Source organism: Antechinus flavipes, chromosome 1 (genome assembly GCF_016432865.1).
Source record: "Antechinus flavipes isolate AdamAnt ecotype Samford, QLD, Australia chromosome 1, AdamAnt_v2, whole genome shotgun sequence".
NCBI lineage: Eukaryota > Metazoa > Chordata > Mammalia > Dasyuromorphia > Dasyuridae > Antechinus > Antechinus flavipes.
Genome location: NC_067398.1, coordinates 199,234,436 through 199,254,842, shown reverse-complemented (window position 1 = coordinate 199,254,842; position 20,407 = coordinate 199,234,436). Strand labels below are relative to the sequence as shown.

The window sequence follows — 20,407 nt, the reverse complement described above, 5'->3', positions numbered from 1 at the left end:
CTTAGAAACTCACTATTTGACCAAAAAAAAAAAAAAACCCGTTATGAAAACTGGAAAATATATGGCAGAAACTAGGAATAGATCAACATTTCACCCCCTACAAGATAATTTCAAAGCGGTTTCATGATTTAGACATAAAGGGTGATACTTTAAACAAATTGGAGAGGAGGGTTTAACTGTCATATATTTGGAAGAGGGAGGAATTTATGACTAAAGAAGAACTAAAGTACATTATGAAATGCAAAACGAATAATTTTGATTACATTTTTTAAAATTTTCACAAATAAAACCAGCGCAGTCAAGATTAGAAGGGAAGCAGAAAGCTGGGAAACAATTCTTACAGCCAGTGTTTCTGATAAATGCCTCATTTCTAAAACATAGATAATTAAGTCAAATTTGTAAGAATATAAATCATTCCTCAATTGATAAAAGAGGAAAGGATATGAAAAGACAATTTTCAGATGAAGAAATTAAAGCCATTTATAGTCATATGAAAAAATGCTCTAAATCACTTTTGATTAGAGAAATGCAAATTAGAAAACTTAGAGGTACCATCTCACATACCTATGAGATTGGCTAAGATGATGGGAAAAAGATAATGATAAATTTTGGAGGCAATGTGGGAAAACTTTAACACTACTACATTGGGGGAATTGTGATCTGCTCTGCTCTGAAGGACTATGCCCAAAGGACTATAAAACTGCATACCCTTTAATTGACCAGTGTCACTACTGGGTTTGTATCCCAAAGAAATCATAAAAAAAGGGGGAAAAGGACTCAAATGCCTAAAACTTTTTTTGTAGTAACAAGGAACTAGAAATTGAATGAATGCCCATCAGTTGGGGAATGGCTGATAAATTATGGCATATAAATGTAAGGGAATATTATTGTTCTATAAGAAATGATGAACAGACTAGGCTGATTTCAGAAAAGCCTTGAAAGACGTTTATGAAATGATTTTGAATAAAGTGAGCAGAATCAGAACATTATACATAGTAACAGCAAGATGATGTAATGATGAACTATGAGAGACTTACCTTTTGTCAGCAATATAGTGATCCAATGCAATTTCAATTGACTTGGGATAGAAAATGCCATCCAGAGAGAGAGGAGACTGAATGAATATCAAAATACACTATTTTCTCCTTTCAAAAATTTCCTTTTTCTTTCTTGTGCTTGCTCTTTTTCTTTGGTTCTATTTTTTCTTGCACAATATAACAAAAACATTTTAAATGTTTAAATGTACATGTTTAACCTATATTAGATTGCTTCTTGTCTTGGGGAGGGAAGAAGGAGGGGGAAAAAGGAGAAAAAATTTGGAACTTAGAATCTTACAAAAATCAATGTTCAAAACTATGTTTACATTTAATTTGAAAAACAAAATACTATTGAGAAAAAAATAAAAATTAATAGAATGTGATTTGGAAATATCTATTAAAATAAAACAAAAAAATTACATGCTATGACATTTGCTGGTAATACTTCATTGTTTATAATACTGTTTATGAAAATATACTTTTCTTTCTTATCCTTTGAATAAGATCTATTTTTCCTTTCGGTTTGTCTAAGATCATAATTGCTATTCCTGCTTTTTTTTTTTTTTTTTAACTTCAGCAGAAACACAGTAGATCCTGTTCTAGCCTCTTATCTTTACTCTTTGTGTCACTATGTTTCACATGGGTTTCTTGTAACTAGGATGTTGGTTTTTAATCCATTCTGTTATCTGCCTTTGTTTTATGGCTGAGTTTATCCCATTCACATTTAGAGTTATGATAACTGTGTATTTCTGTCCTTCTACCCTATCCCTCCCGACAAATGTTTTATTCCTAATGACCACCTTGTTAATTAGTCCCCTTCTTTTATCTATATCTCTATTTACTTCCTTATAAAGTAAGATAGATTTCTATATCCAACTGAGTCTATATATTATATCCTCTTTGAGTCAATTTTGATAAGCAAAGTTCAAGCATTTTTTGCCATCTTCACTCCCACCCCAATCTTCCCCTCCATTGAGATAACTCTTTCACACCTCCCTTATGTGAGGTAATTTACTCCATTCTAATTCCCCCTTCTTCCTTCTTGTAATGCAATCATCTTTCTATGTTTTTTTTTTGATATCATCTCATTTTGATCATCCCACATCTATACCCTCTATATATATTCCTTCTAATTGCCCTTATGCTGATAAAATTCTTATGTTACAAATATCATCTTACTATATAGGAATATAGACAGTTAAACCTTATTGAATCTTTTATAGTTTTTCTTGTTTCTTTTTCATCTTTTCTTGTTTCTCTTGAGTCTTGTTTTGAAGATCAATTTTTTTAATTAGAAATGCTCAAAAGTTCTCTATTTCATTGATTTTTTTTCCCCTGATGAATTATACTCAGTTTTGCGGAAATAACTCTTGGTAGTAATCCTTATTCCTTTGACTTCTGGAGTGTCATATTTTAAGCCCTCTGGTTTTTAAAATGGAATAGAAATTATTAAATCCTGTGTGGAAGGTCCTTTAAAGAGTATCATAATCCATCCAGTATCATGATTCATCTTCTGAAATTCCTTTTATTTTAAATAATTGTGTGGAGGCTTTTTTTAATGTCTCCTTGCTCCTCAAGACCATGAAGATGTTTATCATTTATCAACTCAATGTAAAAAATTTATTTTGTTACCTTAACTGTATCTGAGACAACAGAGACAAAAGGAGTAGGGAGAAATGGGCACACCACAGATGACCAACAAAGTAAGCTAGCAATATAGTCTACTAAGAGAGTTCCTGGGGAACAAATCAGTTCTATAAATTTAAATTTAATCTAACACAAGCTATTTTTCCCCTCTGCTTCATGATTTACTTTGACACAATTCTGGGTTCCCTTATGATGCATATCTGTAGTTCAATTTGTGTATTTATCTATATTTAGCCCTTTATCCTTATAATATACTATAGTAATCTAAATTAGGCTTTAGCATTGAGGGATTACTTTAATAAAAGTTCCACTTTAATCCAATAATCACAGTGTCTTTTTTTTTAAGCCAAGTGATTCAATGGCAGAATGTGATTTAAAATACAAATTTGTTTCTATCACGAATGAAATGACAAAATAATCAAGTCAACCTTGCAGAGCTTCCTCACATCTGTTATTTCTTTAGAAAATGAACATTGTAGACAACCAAGTCCATCAAAACAGCATTTACATTTTACATTAATCTTTAAAAGCCTAATTTTCATTCACTAATTCTTTATTTTCTATTATGTAATGATTAGTGAAGAATTGTAAGAAAGAAAAAAAAAAAACCAAGAGAGATGAATTCAGTAAATAACCATTGCTTTTCAATTTATAAATTGAAAAGAAAAAGTTAGAAGGCTTCCGGCTTCAGAAGCACAGAATTTAATTCTGTCCCCAGTCTGCTTGACTTAGCTAGATATTATAACTGCACGGCCCCAGGAAATTTATCATTTCTCACATCACAGTTTTGGCACAGTCATGCCAAGGTAGGGGAGAATGTAGGAAAAATGGGTACTGCTGCCATAATGAGGTAGATGAAGGTTTAAAGTAACTGTATTCACATATCAAAGTTGATGGAAGATTGATGATGATGGAAGACATTAGAAATGCCAAGAGTCATTACCTCTCCATTATGTTCTGTTTGGATATTTCTTATTTTCATGGGTTTGCTGGCCCTCATACATTTGTTGATCAGGCATGTGAAATTTATTGACATGTGTGGGAAAAAGAATGGTCATTTCTTGACATGATTTGTAATGAACCATCATTTTAAGGGGCATAGCAGCTTTTAAGACACAGAAATTTGGAGGTGCTGTGTGTACCTTGTGCATTTTAACAAACAGGATTTCTTTTCTAAAATGCTAGCAGTACTTTGGAATAACTCAATTTACCAGCTTTCTATTTATGATCCATAGTAATATACTAGGTAATTGGGGATACATGCTAATGCCAACTTATTTGAAAAGTCCCTAATGTACTATAACCATTGTCTAGGAAGTAGTGCCTTTATTTCCATCTTAATGAAATTACATGCAAGATTAATCTTTTTTTTTTTTTTTTTTTTTTTTTTTTGCAGTCTAGTCAACTTTCCTTTGCTGGGTCATCATCTATGTCACACTAACTGTGGGCACTCTCCAAAACTCTGGCATGGCCAAAAACAACTTTTTTGTTGTTTTCTGCTTGTTTTTTCTCATTTCCCCCCCTTTTGATCTGATTCTTCTTGTGTAGCATGATAAATGTGGAAATGTGTTTAGAATAATAGCACATGTATAACCTATATTGGATTACTTGCTCTCTAGGGGAGGGAAAAAGTAGGGAGGGAGGGAGAAAAATAAGGAAAACAAGGTTTTGCAAGGGTGAATGTTGTGAGCTTTTTCTTCTCAAAATACAGCCAGGTGATCAAAGTTCAGATCTTTTATTATCTCCAATATAGCCCGGTTAGCTTAGAGGCCTATCTCTCTGCTTGGTTCCAAGAGCTCTCTCCGAATGTCGCCAAATCCAAAGGTCTGGTCCTTCAGCCTCTGCCTCTGCTTTCTTCAGCCTCCAGCCAGCTCCATTCTTCATGTCATTCCCGGAGAAATCCCGACTTGTAGCGTCTTCCTCTGAAGAACTTCTTCGATTGGCCCATTGGCCTATTTATGCTCCTTCCAGAGAGAGGGATTATGGGTTTTCTCCCACACTGCTCTCTGGCCCAAAGAGCTTCAAGGGAGGTGTGAACTCATTGAACTCCAAAGAGTAAAGGTGTGAACACAAGCCTTGTATTGATTAGTTCTACTTAGTACCTTGTTTCAGGTTCTGGCCAAAACATCTTCTTGTAAGATTAGATCAACTCTAATTAGTTAGCAGTTAGTAAGGATTCCAACAGGTGAATGATGAAAACTATCTTTGCATGTATTTAGAAAAATAAGTTATTAAAAAGTAAAATTATTCATGGGAAATAAACAAAAAAACTTCACAATGTGGTCCTTTCCTATTTTTTTCATATATATTTTTCTCCTCTATATCTATAGTCTAGCTCTTATTGATATTCTACATGATACTACATTTTCCATTCCTATGCTATTATCCTGGTTGTCTCCTCTGCCTGTAATACTCTCCTGTTTTCTCCTCTGTCCCTTAGAATCTTTGGCTCTCTTTACTTATTAAGCCTTTATCAGGACTGTGCTAAATATAGTGATACTCCCAAAAAAGGGCAAAAATAGTTCCTTCCCTCAAAGGGCTTACATTCTAATAGAAGAAATATCTATAAAAATAGATACTTATAAGACACATAAAAAGTAAATAAAAGATAACCTTGTAGGATTGTGTAGAATGTTGGGGACCTGGAAAGTCTGGTGGCTTTTGAGCTGATCTTGAAGAAAAACAAAGTGGGAGTCATCCACTCCATCCCTTTCATCTTGACTATAAGATAAACCCCATTTATATGGGATTTATACATTTATACTGTGTGTGTACATAATTATTTGTATGTTGTTTTCTTCATTGTGCTCTAAGGAAGTACTGAAACAGAGAAATTAGATGGCGGAAATCTTCAAAATTGAGAAAAAAATAAGAGGGTAATGGGATAGTGATGGGGGTGAAAATAAGGGAGGGATTTTTATTTTTCCAAATATATGTAAAGATAGTTTTCAAAATACATTTTGGTAAAACTTCATGTTTTAAATTTTTCTTCCCTTCTCTCTTATGTTCCCTCTCCGCAAGACTGAAAGCAATATGATATAGATTAAATATGTGCAATCCTTTTAAACATATTTCCATATCTGTCATGATATGCAAGGAAGATTAGATCAAAGTGGGAGGGACCAGGAGAAAGAAAACAAACTAACAAAAAAGTGGAAATACCATGCTTTGATCTATGTTCAATGTCCATAGTTTTCTCTTTGGATGCAGATGGCATTCTCCATCCCAAGTCTACTGGAATTACCTTGAATTACCTTATTGTTGAAAAGTCAGAATAAAGACTGAGAAAAGACCATTCAAATTGATCATTAGTAATGTGATTAGTTTTGACTATATTTATTTATTTCACAAGGGTTTTGTTTTTCTTTTTCAACTGGGAGTGTTTGGGAGGATGGTGGTTGTTAGTGAATGATAGAATTATCAAGAAAAAAAAAAAAGAAAAGAAATACTAGAGGGTTATTGAGTCATTTTTAAAAATGTATGCAAGACAACAAAAGGGAATTTACAAAGAAACAGACATATTAAGGCAACTTTGAAAGTAACATGTTAAAATTATTGAGTACTTTAAAAAAATCAAGTTATGTACATAATAAAGAATCATAGTTTCATACGTTTTCATCTTTTTCCGTTCTATTTGTTGGGTAGAAATATGTTTGTTTTTTTCTGGTTTTTGTTTTATTTTTGTGGTGGTTAAAGATAAAATTAAGAGTGATTTCAGTAGAATAGTTGGTCATAGAGACCCTCATATAGGCATGTTTGTTGGGGAGAATGAAAATCTGAATGAGGGAAAAGATAGTTTTCAACATACATCTTGGTAAAACTTTGTGTTCTACTCTGCCCAAAGGGCTATAAAATTGTGCATACCTTTGACTCAGCAAGAGAGAAAAGTACCCACATGTGCAAAAATGTTTCTAGCAGATCTTTTTTGTGGTAGCAAAGAATTGGAAAATGAGTAGATGTTCATCAACTAAGGAATGGCTAAACAAGTGCAGTATATGAAGGTAATGGAATATTAATGTTCTATTAAAAATGATGAACAAGCTGATTTTGGAAAGACCTAGAAAGATCTACATGAACTGATGCTGAACAAAACAAGCAGAATCAGGAATGTATGGTACATAGTAAGAGCAAGAATGTGCAATGATCAATTATGAAAGATTTGGTTCCTCTCAGTGGTTCAGTGATCAAAGCAATCTCAATAAACTTTGGATGGAAAATGCCATCTGCATCCAGAAAAAGAACTAAAAAGACTAAATATCAATCAACACATGTTATGGTTACTTTTTTTTTCTCTCTCTCATGGTTTTTCTCTTTTGCTCTGAATTTTCTCTCCCAAGATTATTCATAAAGCAATGTGTATTAAAAACAAATAAATTTACTATTAAAAACTTTGTGTTCTTAATTTTTTCCTCCTTTATCCCTTATCTTCCTGCTCCCCAAGACATCAGCCAATCTGATATAGATAATCTTTATGGACAAGAATCATGTTCTTTTTTTTTTGGGGGGGGGGGGGGAGGAGAGAAAGGGAAAAGAGGTTAATCCTTAGTGCTTAGCACCTTATCTAATAAGGCTTTGTTGACTATTTCTCATTTGGCTTGTTGAAAATGATTGCTTATTTCCCCAATTAAGACTGTGAGCTCCTTTTGAAAAGGGACTCTCTTTAATCTTTCTTGTATCTTCAGTATCCAGTTGGCATTTAATAAATGTTTATTGACTGATTAATGAATATAACTCCTACGTAAAATCTCTGACAAGAGATATTCATGTATTCTGTTCGAATAACTCCAGTGTCAGGAAAATGACTATCACATGAGAAAATACACTTCATTTAAGGATACTTTGAAATGTTAGTTTTTTCCCTAATACTGAGCTAAAACATGCCTTCCCAAACCTCCCACTCATTTATCCTGGTTCTTTCTCTAGAACCAGACATAGGATCAAGCTATTTAGAGCTGGAAAGAATCTTAGAGATAATTGAGAAGAACCCCCTCCTTTTTTCCCTCCCATTCATAAAACTTTTATTCCATTTACATCAACTTAATACAAAAGTTTTTTTTAACTATTATGCTTGGATTGTTCATGAAAATTTCAGACATTAGACAAAGTTAGCTATCATATCAAGTTATTTCCCTGTTAACTATTTTTATAGGACGTGCATGTTAGGCAAATATCAAAAAAAAAAATTACAAAAGCAAAAACCTAAAAAAAGTTAAATACATGTGTTTTTTTTTTGTTTGTTTTACTGCTTTGTTTGATATACAGTGACTTTATAAGTATCAAGCAATTTATTTTTACTGCATTCTAACTTGTACATTCATTCTTAGGTTGTCTACGCCATTTAAATACAAATAAAATGAATGTAGTAAAAATAATGAAAGTGAACAGCAGATAACTTTACAAATAACGGAATATGAATCACTTTTGCCTTCCTCTAGAGTAAAGTGACTGAGTTAAAACTTTGTCTGAAGGAACCCTTTCACAATTACAATCATAAAGGTATACAGAGATATACATGGAATGATATGTAATATCTATGGGACATCTGTTTTTACCACAGCTATAAGAGCTCCAATGCTAAAGTACCTACAATAATTACATCTGAGGCTGGAACCAATTATCCCTTTATCCCTTCTACTATGACAGGCCAATAAATAGGCAGTTGTTTTTTTGTTATTGTTGTTGTTTTTGTTTTGCTTAGATCTGGAAGCCTTTCTAACACAGACCTTGTGGAATCACAGTATACTAAAAGTACTATACCAAACATGTAAAATGTCTTTAAAAATTCCATATCCCTAGCCTGGCCAACTTAGATGAAAACAGATAACTCTCCAAATCTGTAAACCAGCTCTACTTACCTAATATTAAACATAAAAACAATATGGAAAATGTAGAAATCCAAATAGAAGGCACATAAACCTGTCGTAAATTGTCAACAAAAATTGTGAGACAGCATGGATGACAAATGGTCTATTGTGTAAATTTTAGAATGAAGCAGACAAAAATTGGAAGGCTGGTTAATTCTTCTCTCCTCCTACTTCAGCTTCATTTTCTTGGGTGTCTGTGATGTCCATAGAGTCAAGTTTTTTTTTTTCTCTGTGATTGCATTATTAGTAACTTGTCTTTATATGATTCATTTAATGTATCAAGTTCAACAATGGGTTTCATCAATAGCTGTTTTTGCAAGAGAGCAGACTTTCTCTGGAAAGTATTTCATAACAGAATACAGAGAAGTTCAAGATCAGGCCCAATCTTATATAATGTGTTGGTTACATCTCCCTTTTGCCTCTTCTTTTTCCTTCAAATAATTCTTGATATGCTTGTTGTGACTGATCTACCATTTCTTCCTTGTTATTACCAGCTTAGGTTGCTACTTCAGCCAAATAAAGCTAGTAGTCTCCTTTTATTTTCAAACAGAAAACTTTGCTTTTTACTTGTGAAGCTTTGGGAATCAAGAATATTTCTAAAAGAGACAGTACATCACTGCAGATATTTCGATGTCCTCTGTATTCTTGAGCCATCTTTTTTTTTTTCTTGTCTCAGCATCTTGTCTGTTGGTCACTACTTGAAACAACTCTCCAAGATGATCCTCAGGTTCTGACAATATTTTTGTAAGCGAAAGAGAGAAGATTCCTCTCCTCATTGGAGAATTCAGTTCCTTGTTCAGTTACAGATTTCATACAGGCTACTATGTCATCATAGCTTTCAGCCTGTTCATCCAGTTTGCCCTTCTGCATCAGCTCATTTTTATCCATGACTGAAGGTTCTGGACCCGAAGTGAGTATAGACAGCAAATTCCCTCCTTTTAGAGATAGAAAAACTAGGGCATAGAGAAGTATGACTTGCAAAAAAAAAAAAAAAAAAAAAGTAGCAGAGCCAGGTTTCAATTAAGGGCTTCCTACATTGAATCTAATCCTTCTTTGACATGATAACTCTTTACCTATGTAGAGATCACATCATATCTTCACTTTAGGAGTCACTTATATGTGATGGTGGGGAAAGATGAGTACTTAAAATATCTCTTAAAGTTTTCATTTTCTGGTTATTAACAACTATTCCCAAGCAAAGCTTTCTAGCCAACTATAATTTCACATATATTAGGATTTAAAACAATATTCTAAAAATGGAAAGGGCCTGAGTGGATAATTTCATTGGTATGAGTGAGGGAAGATCCTCTACCAATGCAGATTGATACCTTCTTTACAACTTAAGAGCCTCAGAGAATTGTCACAAGCACTGAGGTTACATGACTTGCCCAAATGTGGCCTCTGATATCTACCAACTCTTTAGTGCTCAGTACTAAAGAGCCAGTAGTTATCAGAGGCCACATTTGAATCCAGGTCTTCTTATCTTCAAGGCCAACTTTCTTTTTTTTCCCTTTAAAAAAATAGCTTTTTATTTTTCAAAATATATACTAAGATAGTGTTCAACATTCACCCTTGCAAACCTTATGTTCCATATTTTTCTCCCTCCTTCTACACCTTCCCCTCCTTTAGGCAGCAAGTAATCTAAGTTAAACATTTGCAATTTTTCTAGACATATTACCACATTCATCATGCTGCACAAGAAAAATCAGATCAAAAAGGAAAAATGAGAAAAAAAAAACAAGCAAGCAAACAACAACAAGGTGAAAGTACTATATTGTGATCCACATTCAGTCCCCATAGTCCTCTCTTTGGATGCAGATAGTTCTCTTCATCACAAGTCTATTGAAATTGACCTGAGTCATCTAATAGTTGAAAAGAGACAAGACCATCACAGTTGATCATCACATAATCTTCTTGTTGCTGTGTACAATGGCCTCCTGCTTTTGCTCATTTCACTTAGCATCAGTTCATGTAAGTCTCTCCAGGACTCTGAAATCATTCTGCTGGTCATTTCTTACAGAACAAGAATATTCCATAACATTCATATACCACAATTTACCCAACCATTCCCCAAGTGATGGGCATCCATCAGTATCCAGTTTCTTGCCACCTCAAAAAGAGCTGCCACAAACATTTTTTTACATGTGGGTTCTTTTCCTTTTTTATGATCTCTTTGGGATCATAGACTCAGTAGATGCATTGCTAGATTAAAGGGCATGTACACTTTGATAACTTTTTGAGCATAGTTCCAAACTGCTCTGCAGATTGGTTGAATCCGTTCAAAATTCTACCAACAATGTATCGGTGTCCCAGTTTTCCCACAACCCTGCAACAATATCATTATCTTTTCTTAAGGCCAACTTTTTAATTATTATGTGGCACTCCATTTTGCATTGAAAAAACAAACAAATTTCTGTTATTTAGCTTTCCTATACAAAATATCCCAATATGCCAGGCCCCCCGAAATGATTCATAACTAAACTCTTACTGTACTTCTCAATGAATGACAGGTAGAGGCAGGTGGTACAGTGGAAAGAATACTTGAGAATGAAAAGAGCTCTGGTTCAAGTTCCAGCTTTGTCAAGTATTAGTCATGTGACTATCCAACATTGTAGGTGTAATTTCTCACTTTCCATATTCTGTTGCTAAAACCTGGCAAATTCACCTTTGTGATATTTCTTGAATATACCCACTTATGACCTCTGACACCTTATTCCTGGACTACTGCAACAGACTGTTGCTCGATCTGCTCAGTCATCACAGTGGTTTTCCCAGTGCACAGATCTGGCTATGACAACCTTCTACTCAAAAAAAAAAAAAAAAAAAAAAAAAAAAAAAAAACACAAAAAAACTCCAGTTGCTCCCTGTCACTGCTAAGATCAAATATAAAAATCTATTTGGCATTCAAAGCCCTTTATATCCTGCCTTTGGTATCTCATCCCTTCTTTTCTAATATTTTACAGCATCCTTGTCTCCTGGCTTCCCTTAAGTCTGAGATAAAATTCCGTCATTTGTAGGAAGCCTTTCTCCACCCCTCTTGATTCTAATGCCTTCTGTCTAGTAGTTCCAATTTATCCCATATATAGTATGTTTCTACAAAGTTGTTTGCTTGTCATATTTTCCATTGTATTGTGAGCTCCTTTTGAGCAGAGAATATCTTTACTTTTTTTTTCTTGTAACCCCAGCACATAGCACAGTACCTATCATATAATAGTGGCTTAATAAATGCTTACTGACTGACTTTATAAGTCTTTTCCATTTATGAAATGAAAACTGTGATGATTTCTAACTTGTTTAAGCTTAATCAATGTATATTTTTTTCACCATTTTATCTAGTTTCATTAATCAAAGGACAACTTGGAAATTTATGAAGCTTCAATCATACTGACTATTCTAGGTGAGTCATTACTGTTTTCTAAAAATATTTAATGAGCCAGACTAGAATAGGAATTCATATGAAATCCACAGTCACTACAACAAACATTAAGAAGCATATCTGCAATACAGAAAACAAAAGACACTGTGTTTTACTTCTTTTTTATTTCAACCCATTGCAAGGTCAAAAGTTTCACGGAAAAATAGAAACCTACAAAGGCTGAAATTTTTTGTTGCACTCATAAAGGGGCATTCAGGACAAAGGACCAAGTTTCTCCATTTCAGCAATATCATTCATTGTCTTTATTCTGAAAGGGCTGTAGACACTTTGGAAAAGATAAAAATCCCAGCGTTCAATTTGTCTACGTATATTTGTGACATTCCAAGCAAAAATGCTACATTTTCCAGAACTGTTGCAAACCTCATTTGAAGCATCTTAATTTATAAGGACACACTGAACAACCGTGCGTGGAGTCCTTGCAGTAGATGAGGTTTTGGTTGTCCTCTGCAGTGAATAATTTGGGGGTAGATGTGAGCTTTCTCTGAATGTACGAAACTGAGATTTGCCTGTGTCTCAAAGAATAAATGCAACCCCTTTAGTAAAGTCTGAGTATTTTAGAGCACTGTATTTTAGCTTTAAACAATGCAAAGTTTAAGGGGGAAAAACTCAAGTACACATCTCAGTAACTGAACAGCAACACTCTGGAGGTTATAACTTCCACTGGAAGCCATGACATTTCTATTTTTGATGGCTGTCACTTCTTTTGTCATTTTTAACTATTTAAAATATATTCAGACATATATAGAAAATTAAATTTTTGCTTATTCATTCAAGCTATGACTACACATATTGTCTTATAAATCAGTTTTAGATTAAAAACCAGTTAAAATATTGCCAACTAAGGTATTCTTCAGTAGTTGGGAAATGAGTATGAAAATCATATAGTACAAGGTGTAAGAAATATAGTTTGTTGATTATAAACAGCCCCTTTCTTCCAGAGTAATAATGTCCTTCCAGAGAAAGTTAGCAATCTCCTGCATAGTTATGGAAAACACTTCTGTTGCTTACTGACTAGATTTTTTTTTTAAATATGATTTGGATTTTTTAAAAACAGGCAACATTGACATGGTAACATAATCAGAGGAGACAGTTGTTTAAAAAAGTAATTTTAAATAAATGAATGATATACATATTTAACACCATGCTTACTTCCCAAAGCTACTAACATCTACAACTCTGGGAGAAAATAAGGTACCTGTGGAAATGGAAAACTCATTTAATATATCTGTTAAAGACAGAATAGTGGCTAATGGCCATAGCATGGAAGAATAAATAGCAAACTTATGAAACAGATTTCTGTTTCTAGCTCTACTCTGAAAGATAGTATACTTTATGTTAAGCAGATCCTATGCTTGGTTACATATGTCAACACAGGAAAGAATTGACTGAACTTGGGTTACTGTTATCAAATATGGGACATGGAAATTTAAAAACATTTTCATTTACTGATAAGCATTTTACTGACAGTTGGACATCTTTTTAAAAACAAATAAATGATTAATATTGACAACAAAAGTGTAAACAGAAGTATAATTAATAAATTTTCTAATTGTTAGCCAACATTCATTCTTTACCTGTGACATATCTACCACTCAAAAAACAAGAACATGCAAAAACAAATCCTTCCTACATATCAGCTTTTCTAAATCCAAAAGAAAAAGAAACAAAAATCAACCAAAAGACTGTCTATTTAAATATTAATTAGTTATCGTTCATTAACATTCCTATTAAAATCATAGAAAAGGATTTTCATAATTATTAAAATTAAGAAAACAATTAAATGATCTATAGATTCTGCCATAACAGCACATCCTTAATTAAAATGGTGGCTTCACTGTACATAATATGGAGATTAGTCCCAATTTTAGTCAAAATACAATCTGCTCTTAAATTGGTGCTTGCAGTGAAACCACAGCTAACACAAATATTAACTTAAACCCTATGAAAAGCTTTAGTACTCTAGATAACTCAAACCACTTGTAGAATAATGAATAATTTGCTGAGTTGGCCCAGAGAATTTAGATTGCTTTTTGCTTACAACAATTTTACAAGGACTCTACTCTCTAGTGCCCATGTCACTTGACGGTGGTAATTTAGATGATGCTCTTGGATACACTTAGTTGGACACTATGATGGTGCACTAAATGATTCCCTAGTGGCCTGAAACAGTACCCAAATGCCAACAAATGACATCTGCCAATAGAAAAATTCTGGCACAAGGTTTTTTTTTTTTTTTTTTTTTTTTTTAATTTTTTTTTTAATACTGGTTTCTAGGGTTCATAATCAGTGTAAGATCACTTCTATTTTACTATGGCTTGTTGAAGTCAACAATTATATTCATCAGTTAAAGAAAGTGGCCACTCCTTTGGGAAATCTGAACATTTTAAAGATAGTAGGAATTGAATACTCAGAATAACAAAACCAATCTGGCCATTCTATTTTCTTTCTTTCTTTTTTTTTTTCCAGAAAAGGGCCCCAAACCTAAGAATATCCATGGTTTTAAAAATCCTTAATTTTGAAAAATAAAAAATGAGACTCATCTGGTAACAGCTAACATCTGTTCTTACGTTCTATAGAATCCACATGGAAAAATACACACTCACTCATGCACACACATACATACTCATGTAGACACCCAAGAAAGGTGGAAGTTAAAACATTCCCAAGAGATCATATCATATACCCCAATCTGTAATTCCCATTACACTTGCTGAATATATCAGAGAGTTGACTTAAAATACTAAAGGGAGTGTTAAGAGGCATTAGACATATTGGGTGTCCAGCCCATCTGATAAGCACGTTCCAGGGTCCTCTTGCAGTCTTGCAGGACAGTACTGAAAGTTATGTGTGGATACTGGTGCACAAGCTGTTCCACAGTTACTTCATTCACCTATAACCAAAGAAGAAAATTTTGGACTCATCAGAAGCAATAAAGATAGATTAAATACTGACAAAATTCATACATTCTAGGAGAATCAGAAAATCCAAAGTTCTAGAGATCATCTAGTCTTATATTTCCTCCAAATGAATGCCCTCTCAAATATGCCAAAAAACATTATACATCCTCTTTTCAGCCATATCCTGTGTTATAGAATTTAATACCAAAGGAGTTCCATTTGAAGATATCTTTAACTACCCGGAATATTCTTTTCTAAGTTCATTTGATTTTGCAATTTAGAAGATTACAGGTTAACAAATTCAAACTTTATCAATATCCAATAAAAATATAGTGATTATGAGGTGAATTATCAATAAGATGTTTTTCTATTTATATAATATATACATATAATTATATTATATGTATATATTATATAAATATATAATATATACATATAATTATATTATATGTATATATTATATAAATATAAAGGCTACAAAGAAAATCAGACATAACTTTTAAAACACCACTTACTGACACCTGCTTTTATAGGATGAAAAACTGTAACGATATAGAGGAATCTTAATATAAGCTTTTTGGAAATTTCTATTTTTGTTCTTTAAATGTAATGGTATCATGAAATTTCAAGCCCTTTATTAAAAGGATTGAAATTTGAGAAATCAATAATTAAAACATACAAGACTGGCTAAGGCTGGCAGGTCAGGGATATCCCCATGGACCTTAACCATCTTGATTAGACAAGGAAACCAGACAAGCTTAATTAAAACTAACACCTTTACAATTGCAGTGCTGTGAGGGGATTAATTTGTCAATTATTTTAAAGGCAATTGCCATTCATATCACAGAAAGAGACAGCTTCTTTTTTCCCTTTGGATAAATAAATGATTAACCTAAGGACCACAACTTTTAGGAATTTTTATTTGAAATTTTTATTGAACACCAGATCATTTTAAAATTCATCAATATTTTTATTTCAATATTTAACAAGCCAATCTGAAAGAAGGTGCTGGTGATATGTAGTACATTTTTACTGTTCCTCTCTCATATCCCAAATAGGAAAAAAACAAGTAGGACCTATGAGGAAAATACACACAAAAAAAAACTTGATAGATTAACTGAAAGCTTATAGATGATGTTGGAAGAATAATGAACTTTAAGAATGAGATTTTTTTTTTATCCTCTAAAATGCCAAGATGTCTGTGCTCTGCTGTACTGGAGTGCCCTAATAGGGATCCAGAAATTTCATTTTTGTGAACATTTTTTCACCAGCAATATGATCATAGACACAGGCATGTCTTTCCATAATATTTGGCCATGCAAAATTGGCTTGCATTTAAAGGCAATTTGACTTTAAATTCAAGTAGGCAATTGTTCTAATTTAAAAAAAAATGCTGCTTTTGAAAAGAAGAAAGTCTTTTTATGAGTCAAAATAAAATCCACCACACTATATTTTAGAACTAAGCAATCAGATATGAGAATATATATTAATATTTCATTTGAAAAAAAATCTCACCTTTTGGAGCTTCTTAAAATATTGCTTTATTTAAGATGTCTGAACAAATGCTATTGTCTGAGGGCTCACCACTCCCAATACCCCCCCCAAAGTAAAGATTATTTCAGCAACTGACATTTTTTTCTCTTTAGAAAATGTTATTTCTTGTGGCTCTTAATGAAAAACATACCCCACCAGATCCCAAATGACCTATTTTTAAAAAAAGACATTAGGGATTTGCTGAAGTGTGTTTTTTATTAAAGAACATCAGTAGAATGTTAGAGCTGGAAAGGAGTTAGAATTCATTTTTCCAGCTTTCATTCCATAGATGTGAAAGTTGAGGCTCTGAGATGCTAAGAGATTTGGTCAATGTCACAAAGCTAGTTAGTATCAGAGCTGGGACTGCATTGAGACTACTGAAATTGATGGGATTTCTGCAATTACTGCTGTTCTTCTCCACTATGAGTTTTTAGGGATCTGTTTTTCTGTGGTTGCGTTTTTAGTGAAAACCATTTCATTCCATTTCACTGTTTCTATATACCCTTTATTATACACAAAGATCACTATTTTTCTTTTTTTTTAAGTACCTAAGAATTATGCTGTGATTATTCATCTTTAGGACAAATTCACTCTAGGATTTCTTTTTGAGTAAACTCCCTTGGAAGATTTAAAGTATGGATCAACACAACAAAAATTAAACTTAAATACACCTCTCTAATTCATGGGTATATCTGTAATGTGCCAGGTTGCAACCATAGTATATGGCAACTCAGCCTTGCTAGTATTAGTTATCTTATGTAATCAGAATACAACTTCCCCAAATTCCTTTTGCTAACATGGTGCACTACAGAATTGGGGGTGGTAGGAAACATAAACACTAAGTTTCAGAGCTATGCTAAAATTATACAACAGAAATAGTATGAATTCTACAACAGAAACTGTTAAGGGCAAGTAAATACATTTGTTTCTTATAGTAAAGACCATTTGATACATGTAGTGTTTCCTAACTATATAAATTGTGACGAATTCTCTACTAAGGTCATGTTCTTTTGCCCCTTTAAAATAAAAATTGTGCCTTTTCCTTTAGATAGACTACTTATATTTTGGCTGCCTTATAGAAAGAGTTTAGCAGAAAAAAGCATCAATTTAATATACATCATTATCCCTAAACATATCTGCAAGCTTTTTTAAGTCACAACTCTTAAAACTAGGATGAAATGGAATTATGCTCTATTCCAAACAAGAAAATGTACACAATAGAAAAAGTGCATATGAAGAATTTCAACTAAAAAAGGTTTCATCATGATATCAGTGTCTTTACATATTCAATGTCTTTTGCTTTGACTGAAAATTATCAGTGACAACTTCAGTACTGCATGTTCGATTTGAAAAAAATGCAGCACATCTTCAAGAAATGTGCAGCATAGTCATTTGGAGGATATTATAGTGATTACAGTGAAAAACATGTAACATAGGTATTTTTTTAATGGCAAAAAGATTAGATTTTGCAACTCTCTTCAAGTCTGCAGAACCATAATTTACATTTTCAAAATTATTTTAACTTTTTAAAGAAGGTGGTAGCAATTTGTCTGGCATTTTAATCTATTTTGAGTTAACATCTATTAGTAATTTTTGAAAATGTGAGGCAAATTGCTATGCTAATTATGGTAAATCATATCATAGTTACATTATATTGCTGTTGCTACTACTGAACTGTGATGAGAGAAACTTTATTTGATTTCAGTTTCTTAAAGTTAGAGCATTTATTTGATTTTCTAGGCTTTTTAAATTGTTCTCTATATCATAACCCTGGTATATGGCTTTTCTCATAACATTCCCAAATCCCAAAATAAACTCAATTCCATCCTCAATTTCTTTTTTCTTCCCATCTTCCATTATACACAACAGATTAATTCAAGCAAAGTTTCTATAAAACAAATTTCTGTGAAATAGATAAGTTTTTCTTTCTTGTTTATGTTAGACAATAGGATATACATATTGGTAAAAAATATGAGTGCATGGATCATTCAGAAATAAGCAAATTTCTTTAATTGATAAAAATTATCTAGTACAATACTAATAACAATAGTTCTAATGATTAATATGTTCTGTTTCATACCAAAATAATCCATTCAATGAAAAATTATGCAAAAAACCAATACTATATAATACTAATAACATCATGAAGGTAGGAATCTTGTCTTATCTAAACATTCCTTCTCTCTCTTGATATCTAGCACAGTTCACCATAGATACTAAATAAATATCTTTTGAATTAATGAATACTAGAAATTCTAGTAGTAAGATCATTAATCTCACATGCTATTGCTATTTAACTTATTCTAACACAAATCTTTAAGTTCTAAAATACTTATTTTATACCACCAACAGGACATATGAAATATATTTGTCCCATCTTGAAATTACTGAAATTCTCTTGGATTGCTGAAATCTTCCAAGAAACCTATATGCCCAATTTGTTTCAGCATCCTCTGACTGGAGAAGATAAAGAATAAAATGCTATTCTTGGCTTAGTTATTTTTTCTAAGATAAATTATATTTAAATGATCAAACACAAAGGCTGCATTTTATTAATAACTAGGATCTACTAGGACTTTTTTTGTTTTTTAATTTTATTTTTGGTTCCAAATTTTTTCCCCTTTATCTACCTCTTTTTTATCCAGTACCAAATTATTTTGATTACTCTTCTATTATATACTTTAAGATCTAGTACTGCTAGTTCTTTTTCCTTCACATTTTTTTTCAATAATTCACTTGATAGTCAAGAACTTCTGTTCTTCCAGATGAATTTTGTTATTAATTTTTCTAGCTCTATAAAGTAATTTTTTGGTAGTTTGGTAAGTAAATTCACTTAGTTAGCATTGTCATTTTTAAAATATTGGCGTGGCCTACCTATGATCAATTTTATACAATGATTTAGACCTAACTTTGTGTAGAGTGTTTTATAATTATGTTCATATAGCTCCTATGACCCCTAAGTACTTTAGACTATTTGCAGTTATTTAAATGGAATTTCTCTATCTCTTTATACCTGGATCTAATATTTAGAAGATGCTGATTTTTTTTTTTTTTTGCTATTGACATGCTAAATTGTGCTAAAAAAAATTTTTTTTTAAAATATTGAACTAGTCCCACATTCCTGGTATAAATCCAGTCTGGTTTTAGTGTTTGATTTTTGTGATATGTAGCTATAATTCTCTTCACAGCATTTTATTTAAAATTTTTTATCAATGCTCATTAGAGAAAATGATCTATAGTTTTCTCTCTCTGCTTTTGTTTTTCCTAGTTTAGTAATAAAAAATGATATTTGTGTTATTAAAGAAATTTAGTAGGACTTTTTAACCCATTATTTTAAGCAGTTTGTGTAACACTGTTCTTTAGATGTGTGATAGAACTCACTTATAAATCCTTCTGGTCCTGTTCTCCTCCTCCCTCTTGGGAACTCATCTATGGCTTTTTCAATTTGTTTTTCTAAATATAGAATTTTAAAATATTATTTCTTCTTCTATTAATTTGGGGAATTTATATTCCAAAAATATTCATCCATTGTGCTCCTATTACTTCAATGTCTTTAATACTTTTTAGCAAAATGTAATTTCCTTGATGATCACTTTTAAGTACGTCTATTTTTGCTTTTACTTTGTCTGAAATCATGATTGCTACCCTGCCTTAACTTCAGCTGAAGCATAATAAATTCTTCTGTTTCAATTGAGTCTCTTTAAATAATGTATTGTTAGATTCTGATTTTTAATCCATTCAGTTATATTCCATTTTATGGATGAGTCCATACCATTCTCAATTATTTTCCTGATTGTGTATTTCCCTCCATCTTATTCTCTATGTATCCTTTTTTTTTAAACCCAGTCCTCTCCTCTAAAGTCTGTTTTGCTTCTGACTATTGCCTCCTTTAATCTACTCTTCCTTTCAGCCCCTTCTTCTCTTACTTAATTGTTCTGTAAAATAAATTTCTATATCTAACTGTATTATATATATTCTTCCCTCTTTCAATCA

The 20,407-nt window shown here is 32.3% G+C and overlaps 1 protein-coding gene and 1 pseudogene across 2 annotated transcripts in view; both read right to left on the bottom strand.

Annotated features, from left to right (window-relative positions):
* Nucleotides 1-8,343: 8,343 nt before the first annotated feature.
* Nucleotides 8,344-9,436, bottom strand: LOC127552256 (14-3-3 protein zeta/delta-like; annotated as a pseudogene).
* A 2,633-nt stretch (nucleotides 9,437-12,069) lies between these two features.
* Nucleotides 12,070-20,407, bottom strand: part of FBXL17 (F-box and leucine rich repeat protein 17) — a 511,980-nt gene continuing 503,642 nt past the window's right edge. For both annotated transcript variants that reach the window (XM_051994853.1, XM_051994863.1), the window contains one exon: nucleotides 12,070-14,874. In XM_051994853.1, coding sequence (XP_051850813.1) covers nucleotides 14,737-14,874 — 138 coding nt within the window. In that variant the 3' untranslated portion in view covers nucleotides 12,070-14,736. The remainder of the gene's footprint in view (nucleotides 14,875-20,407) is intronic.